Source organism: Rhea pennata, chromosome 24 (genome assembly GCF_028389875.1).
Source record: "Rhea pennata isolate bPtePen1 chromosome 24, bPtePen1.pri, whole genome shotgun sequence".
NCBI lineage: Eukaryota > Metazoa > Chordata > Aves > Rheiformes > Rheidae > Rhea > Rhea pennata.
The window spans coordinates 2,042,781-2,051,989 of NC_084686.1; the positions used below are offsets into that span (position 1 = coordinate 2,042,781).

The following is a 9,209-nucleotide window of genomic DNA, read 5'->3' on the forward strand; positions in this document are numbered from 1 at the left end:
AGTAATAAAAAAAAGATTTTTTTTTTTTTAATCTATACGTCTTCTCATTTGGGATAAGTAGTGAATTAGTTTGGGAGCTATCACTCATCTAAAAATCTCTATCATTCTCCGAAGTTCACATTTCAAACTCTCACAGTTCCCCCCCCCAGACAGACATGTCTGCTCTCAACCAGATACCCTCCTTCCTTCTACAAGGATGTCTAATCTAAAAGTTACAGGAAAGCTCACATTTTTCTCTCTGGGATTTGCAGTCAGAATAGAAGAAAAAAAAGTACCTGCAAAGATAATAGCACTCATTAGTATGTTACCTACTTTGCTTCACAGTAACAGCTGCAGTAGTGTTAAACCACAACATTACCAGAGGAGGGTACTAGGCCTACAAAAACTTCTTATTCCAAAAATTATCCAACCCGAGAATTTCCCAAATCTTTACATCTCCCAAATGTTTTCCAGAAGTATCACAGCTAAGAGTCCCAGGCATTGTATTCACAAAAAACCACGAACATTAAACATTGTACATTTCAATAATATTTTAGTTCTTAATTGCCCAATCATCTGAAGAACATTCGTACATTTCATTGAGAGTATCTATATCCCTGTAGATTACATCACAGAATGATGAGTCACTCCTCTCTTAACCCTACCCCAGTATTTGGGCTCCTTACAACGCAGGACTGCTCCACATGAAATGCAGTGACCAAATGGGACCGTTCTTCTACAAAACACTGCACTAATTCTCCTGCATTCAGTCTTTCCACTTGAATAGAATAAAACCCCTTTTCAGAACAACAATTCCAATCCCCTCTTTTTCCCCCCCCTCAGACACACTATGGGACTCCTCTGTGCCTGCACAATGCAAATAAGGCAAATTTCCTTTGAAAGAGTGATTAATATGCAAAGACAGCCTGCTTTTTAGTAGGATACGAAGAACCACCAACAAGCATTTCCAAATTCCGAGGTTTCTTCAATTACTTCCACTGTTTAAACATAAGATTATGTAGTAATACCACATATTAGGACCAATTTGTCAATATTGTGTAAACAGTTTCAAGTTGGCTGTTCATCCTTTGTATCATATTTAAATCTAGCCATGAATATCCTAGCTATGAAAGCACTGAAAAACTTAGGGCTTGAAATTTTGATTCCTCAATAAGTCTTGCTCTTCATGTTAAAAAGACTGCATTTTAAACTCCAAGTAAACAACCGGGTATTGTATTTCTTGAAAGTGTGCAGAAAAACTTTTAAAACCCCCAAACAGAATACTATTACTCTTCATTATAAACTGATTTCAGAGACAAGTAATTAATGTCCTGTTTCAAAGCAATAACAATAACTGCTCGGAGTTGTTTCTTCGGAGTTGTTTTGGAGATAAGAGAAATCTGAAAAGCCCATTCAGACCTGGACACCTTTTTTCACTAATTTTATCTATAATAGTTTCACAGTTCTCTACTCTTCATCACTTAGCATCTTGTCAACAACACTTCCTCTGCATAACCCAGCTAGGACTCTTCTATGGCATGAACTTTCTACTTCAAGTGCCAATAAATCAAAATCTGCCCAAAATGACCTCAAGCTGTAGCCTATGCTAGCTAAGTCATTTCTTAATGGTTATCTCTAACCTTTTAATTCACACCTTTCCTAATCTTTTCATGCATGTTTGTGCATAACCCCCTTCCCTTTGGAAAGGGATTCAAGTTACTGAACAGGATAAGTCACGATTAAACTTTAAACAGTAACCAATAATTAACATTCCTGCTTATTTAAAAGTTTTCAAGGTCAATAAACCTATCACTCAATATGAACAAATAAAAATGTAAATAAGTGCCCATTATACCTATTTTTATAGCAATAACCTGTACTAAAATTAACCTGTCTTGTGTACTTTTAAATCAAAAGTATTCTGTAAAATCTATCCATCTTGATTTCCAAAGACCTAATTGTTGTAAGATTCTTAAAAAACTTGTCTCCAAATAGAGCAAAAATATTCTGAATCAAGAACTTGTAGAACTAACAATCTTGAAATACTTAAATGAAAATATTCAAGACTGCTGCCTTGTTCTGTCCTTGTAAATGATAACCTGACAGAATGATAGGATTCTATGCTTTCTCCATCCTAAGAAGTAAACTATTTAATTTATTTTTATACCCTGCAAGTATCCTTTTGAAAAACTTCAGCACCAGCAAAGTTAAAAGAAATGTTCTGAGACAAAAGATATGAATTGTTATCCAGACAAGTAAAAGGCAAGGAATGTTTCTTAGCTATTCAACAATGAAGCAAATCTCAATTTTGTCAAATGTAGGAAAACTAGTACCTTCACAAACATATTTTTATCGACTCCGTTTTAGTAAATCATGTTTACAAAAGATGCTATTTCCAAACCGCTGTTTAGTAGGATATTCGGTTACTGCAAATAACTGTTTTCCAAGGCTTTCATTTCTCTTGCAATTTGAAACTTCATGTTTCACTTAACTGACCAACATCTTGAAAAGATTTAACACTAAACTAGTTTGCACAATAGGTAGCAAGAGCTACAGCTTTTAAAACTTTCATTCCTTGCTCTATGAAACAAATCTCAGTTTACTTTGAATTCAAATATATTTTATGAACTTCTTTTTACATCATTCTACCAAGCTGAATCAAGAAGCTCCCAGTTTTCACAACACATTCTGAAGATTTCTATAGCAGTCTCTTCATAAGATGTAGGATGCAAATACTTGGAAGACCAACTATGGCAGTTATTGCATTATTGTCGCTAGAAGCCTAAATCTGTTTTTCTTCCATCAGATTTACAAATTTACATCTTGAATCCTACCCCCCAAAATTGTTACTGCACATAACTGGAGGATCAGTTTCTGTCATTCACTGTACATAGGTCCCTCTGTGAGCTGACTTCAAGTCCACTATGTCAAATCTACTACTGATCTTTGTGTATAGTCAGAGCCTTACAGACCTTGAGTATCCCTTGAGACAGGGAAGAAGCTCAGAATTGGGACTGTAGAAAAAGTCAACAATTATAAGCTTAATTTGAAAAAAATCTTACCCTTATTTTTAAATCTAAGACTCAGTTTTGAAGCAACTGTAGAAAGCTGAGGCACATCCTTATCTTCAGGAGCAAACATTATTTCTTCAAAGAAAACATGGCTGCCTTGTTTCTGTTACATATAAATTGCAATTGACTTGGCACTCTAAATGGGTACGAATATCCATAGCAATTATTCAATTATGTGTGATGGCTTAAGATGCTGAGTAACTCATTCAGCTAGTAAGTTCTGTACTATGCAAGTATTCCCCACAGTGTCTTCTTCAGTGTAGCTGTTGATGTATGATTTCATGGTATCTCTCTTCTCTGTAGAAAAGCATGAAAGGGTGACTGCCCAAGAAACTGAAAGAAGCATTAATGAAAAGATGACCACTCCACTGTCTGCTGTTGTGCATTAATTTCATTTGCCCCTGTCTCAGGCTCTACAAAAATGACACTTTTTCAAATTCTGCAACATAAGAAATGTTCTTAAAAAGCAATCTGCAAGAATTCCCTTCCAATTCCAAACTGTGTTCCTAAAACCTACATTTTGACTCACTGCCTTTCAAAACAGTCTGAAAGAACTAAACATTTTTCTAAAAATGTGTTGGAGGTCACCTCCTAATAAAATGAAGTTCAGAATCTCCAAACGCCACCATGCAGAGAAAGGAACTGTATCACTGAATCCAAGCCATATTCACCGCCAGATTTGTCTTCACAGAGCAGAAGAGGCAGAAAGAGAAATATCTATAGACCAAATTCAACGGATGAGAACGTTGGTATTTCAAATCAATTTGTACTTCCTTAACAGTAGGCTTCCACTGTTACACATTCCCCCAAAATCACTTTTATCATTAGCAGCTGCCTAAAGATCTTAAGGGCCATTAATGTTCTGCAATTAGCCAAACAACAGTTTTGCATAAATATCAATTTTCAAATACATCAGGGTCTCCACCGTATACCCCAGTATGTTTTGGCGTAACCTTTTCATTCATTAAATACTTGGAAGATTTAGAAGCTGCAAGTATGAATCATTGTATGGATAATAATTACATTATTTGTCTTCTCATCTTCTTTTAAGACTTTCAGATAGATGCAGCAAAAACTATTAAACTTGAACTGTAATAGAAAAGATTATTTCAGTCTGTAGTTTATCCTTGATCTTTTATCTATTTCACTTCCTTTAAGCACCTATATTGTAAATTAAAAACGACACATAAAAATCTTATTCTCGGTATTGGTAATAACTGCCTCAGACACTTATAAATGCAATGCATTAGAAATGCCTGAAAGCCCTCCATTTGGCTCTCAGGGCAACTTCAAAAGGTAATGTTACTAATGAGCAGCTGCAGCAGAGAGGCTGCATTTCAACACCATGAACTGAAAGGGCATAATGGCACTCCTGCCAAACCCACCTAATTTACATCTCTTTGCATCAGCAAGGACTTTAAACTTTTGTAATGTGTTTTCCTAAACAAAAGCCAGAGCCAGCATAGATCTGACCTCCAAACTTGCTTCTGTGATTTTAAAGTCTAACAAAAATCTATTTGCCTGGTGGCTCTTTTTTCCTTCCTCCAGGATTTGCTAGTATTGTGATGAAAACCAACACATCAAGTTCTCTGAAAACATGCACAAAAGGAAGTGTTCAGAAAAAATGGAGAAGCCTGGGAGCTGTAGTTCCCTTCGCAGCCACACCCTCAGTCAAGTTATTCCCAGATGCTTTCCCTGTTACTGAAAGGTATCATAGAAAGATAAAAGACTCTTTTTCCTGTTTTCAAGCTTTTATATTTACAATTGAATTTGCTTACTTGTCTCAGTTTTCAGATCTTCACGAGGATATAAAAATTAGGAAACCAACAAAGGCTTGTTTCTTTTTGCTTTAAGAACACTGCAATGGCCCTACTTAAATTGTTCTGGTAGTTCCTTGTATAAAAGCTATGATACGCTCTCCCAAAGAACACAGCTTTTTCCTAATTCGGTTGCACAAATATTCTGGTATGTTCATAATACCTACCTCACTATTTGCCAGTTATGAGTTACAGTGGAACAGCACTATTATTAACAGATCAAATTATATTACCCTGCAAAACCAATATTTCAATAGCCCCACCAGGAAACAAGACAAATAAACAAAAAAATCCAGAATCATGCATTCTCCACATAAATGCTCCCAGAAGATGTGTTGAATAATCAATAAAATGCAGGATAGCCTTTTAAACAAGGAAAGAAAATGTGCTTTTGTCTCTTAGTAATGCTTTTTACTGTTCCTTGCAGATGGATGGCAGCAGGTGCAGTATCACTGCCTCCTCCCCCATCAATTGGTTCTGCTTTCCTGCCAGCCAGCCAACGCAAACCCATGGCATTACCAAAAAATATATATGCAAATATATACATGTGTGTGCGTGCACATATATAAAATACACATTTCTTTAACAATAAGAAACCAATCACTTATACCCAATGCCAGGAAGGTCTCTGTGCAAAATAAATTTCTGGATATGAGCCAGGAAAACACGAAGGCACTTTCAGTCTGGAGAGCAGCAACAATCTTTAAACACTCCCAAAGACTTAAATATAGAGAACTCATTAAACAACTATTATATTAAATGTTCTAAAAAATAAATAAAACGAGAAGCAGATCAGGGCTTTTCAAGTCCATACGTCAAGAGGATAAAGTTTATACAAAATACTCCCCATTATTTTAGAAACCATAGATCTAAGGATGTAAATGAAAGGAGATGAGCCATCTGCTGTGTCTATAAATCAGCTTCTAAGTTACAAGAGAACGCTGTTTCAATTTAACAATAAATTAAGTCATCACTATCACAGGCCACAGAAATACACAGAACAATTCCATCTTTTGTAAAAGATGTGACGAGTCACTTTTCTTCTCAACCCAGCAGGTAACCATTTCTCAGAAAACATCCTGTTCAGGGTTTCTTCACTAATAAGCATCTATCTCTTGCTTTACATCTACGCTACTGTAGAGATGCATTTAGGATTTATTAGCATCCTTATAGCTGGCCTCCCCTTTTATTGACTTCTCCTTCAACATGCCAGCTTCCTAAGCCCATGTGGTAATCATCAGTCAATCAGTCTCTGCCCCCCTCTATCCCAGAAACACAGAGCGGGGTGAGGTCAGGGAAAAAAAGAGACACAAGTTTCAGAAAACCAAAGAAGGATCCTGTACTGTGGAAAGCATGAGTGACATGCTGAATACTGTTTTTACCATACAGTGCTTCTGCTTTGCTCTGGCTTTTTAATATTTTGGGTTTTTTTTTATAGTCTCCATTTTATGCAGATTTAACAACCCAATTTCAGTTGTGCAGCTCCCTAGGCACTCTAGGCATTCATAATTATTATCATTGAATAAACATGTATTTGAGTGGGGCAGGAGGTGATGCACAGCTGTTTTTCTTTTCTTCCTCCAATCTGCTTGTAAAAACAATAATAATAATAATAATAATAAACTCACTTCCTTTTCTCCTCCCAAAGCTGAGAATGCCTGTGTGAATGTTTAATAGAGGTTGTAGCTAACAAATCACAGATCTGTAGTCAGGCTCTCTAAGTGGCTAGCCAGGCATCTGATGATGGCTGAAATGAAGAATGTATGCAGTGATGGTGATTAGGGAGGGCGTGGCTGAGCCAAATGCAAAGCTGGCTACAGAGGAAGTACAAAGACGATCTCCTTATTTATATATAAAATGTAATCATCAGTAACACAGATTTTAAAACATGTAATAAAGAGAAGCTATATAGGAGTGCTTTTGACACCAGAGCTGTGTATCAGGAGTGGGTGTCATGCTGATGCTAAATAGGTAGCTTTATTTGGCAATGGACTAGAACATACTGGTGGCAATGGTTTGGCATAGTGGGAGCTGGAACTGTTCTGCAGAACAGTGATTGTTACTACATTAATAGAGGTATAGTAGCAGTGACTGCTTAAGGAGATAAGATGTCATCAATACAAGAATAAGGCAGTGAGGAGCTGTAGTAGCTAAGAAGGGCACTGAAGTGAGGGGGTGAAGAAAACTGGTACAGCAAGGTGTGTAATAGCAGTGATGGGTGTAAATGAATAAAGCACCAGGATATATCACAAGGACACAAAACTGGGCACAGAAGTATCACAAAGGAGCCCAAATCTAGACAGGGACAGCTTTGGTATGATCACAACAACAAGCTGGAGGTAGTTACATAACAGCAGACTGGGAAGGGGTCATAAGACATAAAGCTGGTAAAATAACTGTAGTTTTGGGCTAACTGTAGTGGAACAACCATGGTGTGGGGCTGCAGGCCACGACGCTTTCAAAGAAACAGAGAGCACTGAAGAAAGGTTGATAGAATGGATGTAGGGGAGAACTAGGATGCAACAGCGACACAAGCAGGAGCGGAGATAACAGGCTTTGGGAGATACTTCCCAGCAAGCACAGAGAGGGACAGCGCACTGCACTACAATCGGGGCAGGGAAGCCCCCTGAAGCGCGGAGGGTGGATTACCGCAGGTAAGGGGCGCCGCAGGGCAGGCCATAGTCTTGCTAGCGGTGGCAGCGGGGCCAGCACAAGCGTGGCGAACGCGGCCCGTCCGAGAGACGTCGCGGGCCGGCCGCGGGACGCCGGCGGCAGGAGGGCGAGCACCGGCCCGGCCCGACGCAGGTGAGGCGGCCCGACGCAGGGCGGCAGGGCGGCCGCCCGGCCAGCGCACCGGACCGTTACGGCCGTTGGCGATCAAAGCCCCTAACGGCAGTTCCCGCCCGGGGCCGCCGCTCCCTGATTGGCTGCGGGCGCCGCCGACCCCCCCCGCCCCCCCATTCCAGCCCCCCCGCGAGGACGGGGGCTCGCGCCCGGCCGCCGCCGCTCCCCTCCCCAGCCGCGGCGCGCGCCCCGCGCACGCGCCCCCCTCCCTCCCCGCGGCCGCTCCCCCCTGGCCCTGCGGTGTCCCCACCGCTCCTGCTTCCAGCTGCCATCCTTCCTGCCTCTCCTTCCCCGCTTTTGCCTTTTTTTTCCCCGCAGCTGCTCTCACCCCCGCCCTTAATTGCAATCGCATCCCCCCCCCCCGCCCGCGCTAGCTGCATTTTCTCTGCCTTGTGCATGCATCGTTTGCAAGAACGGTGCTGGGGGGGGGGGGGGAACCGCTGCGTGAAGGAATAGCATCCTTTTAATATTCACAATGCAGTCAACAAAACAACGAACGGCCACCGCCTCCTCGCACGGCGACACCATTAACACACCGCACGTAGCATCCATCTCCTTCGCTTCACTCGCCTCCTCTCTCCCCTCTCCATTGTCTGCGATTTGCAACACGCAGAAACCTCAGCCCAGATGAGGTGGGCTCGAGCGGTAGGTGCAATTCCTCTCTTTGCACCTAAAAGCATCAGCATCACCGTGCAGAAGCAGCCGCTAGCTCACGCCCTCCTCACCTCCCCCCTCCACTTTCTCCTGTCAAAACTGCACAGCTCGAGCCATCTTTCCCCGCCGGCTTCCACAACGGCGAACGGCGTGCGCGAGCCGGGCACCCCACCACGCACACGACGCGGGGGCACCCCACCACCGCGGGGCTGCCCACGCCGGGGCAGCGCGGGGCCCGCCGGCTGCGGGGTCCGCCCGCCCCGGCCCCATTGTTCCCCCGCCGGGCACCGGCGGCGCCCCGCAGGAGCCGCGCCCCGCCGCCCCGGGTACCTGCGGCTCCGAGGAAAAACAACGTCCAGGGCAGCGCCGTGGCTGGCAGCATTGCAGCCGGCTGGAGGAGAGGGAGCCGCTGGCGAAATAGAATTTTCCCGCAATTCGGACGAAAGGCGGCTCGCTCGCCCTTTCCTTTTCCTCCTCTCCCCGCTCCGCTCCTTCCGCTCCCGCTGCTCTCGGCGTCCGCTCTGGGCGTCCCTCGGCGCGGCCCCCGCGCGCCTCGCACCCTGCCCGCCCGGCTGCCTTCTGCCGGCTGCGCCCCGGCCGCGTCCCGGCGCCGCGCGGCGGATGAGTGACAGCCGGCCTCAGCACCGCGCGCGCGGCGCAGATCCCTGCGCCGGCCGGCCTCGCGCCGCGGGTGGCGCCGCGCCGTGTTCTTCCACCCGCGCCGCCCTCAAATAGTACAGCGCGGCGCGCGCGCCGAGGGGGCCTGGCGGCGCGGAGGGGCGCTCCCGGCCGCCTGCAAAACGCGGCGCGGAGCGCGGCCCGAACTCGGCGGTGGCGGCCCGGG

The 9,209-nt window shown here is 43.7% G+C and overlaps 1 protein-coding gene across 7 annotated transcripts in view; it reads right to left on the reverse strand.

The window, feature by feature from the left end:
* NCAM1 (neural cell adhesion molecule 1) overlaps positions 1-8,989 on the reverse strand; it is a 142,188-nt gene extending 133,199 nt beyond the window's left edge. For 6 of the 7 annotated variants that reach the window (XM_062594622.1, XM_062594621.1, XM_062594620.1 and 3 more), the window contains exon 1: positions 8,696-8,966. In XM_062594622.1, coding sequence (XP_062450606.1) covers positions 8,696-8,747 — 52 coding nt within the window. In that variant the 5' untranslated portion in view covers positions 8,748-8,966. Of the gene's footprint in view, positions 1-8,695 lie in introns of all 7 variants that reach the window. The other variant, XM_062594619.1, reaches the window with a different exon arrangement.
* Positions 8,990-9,209: the final 220 nt, after the last annotated feature.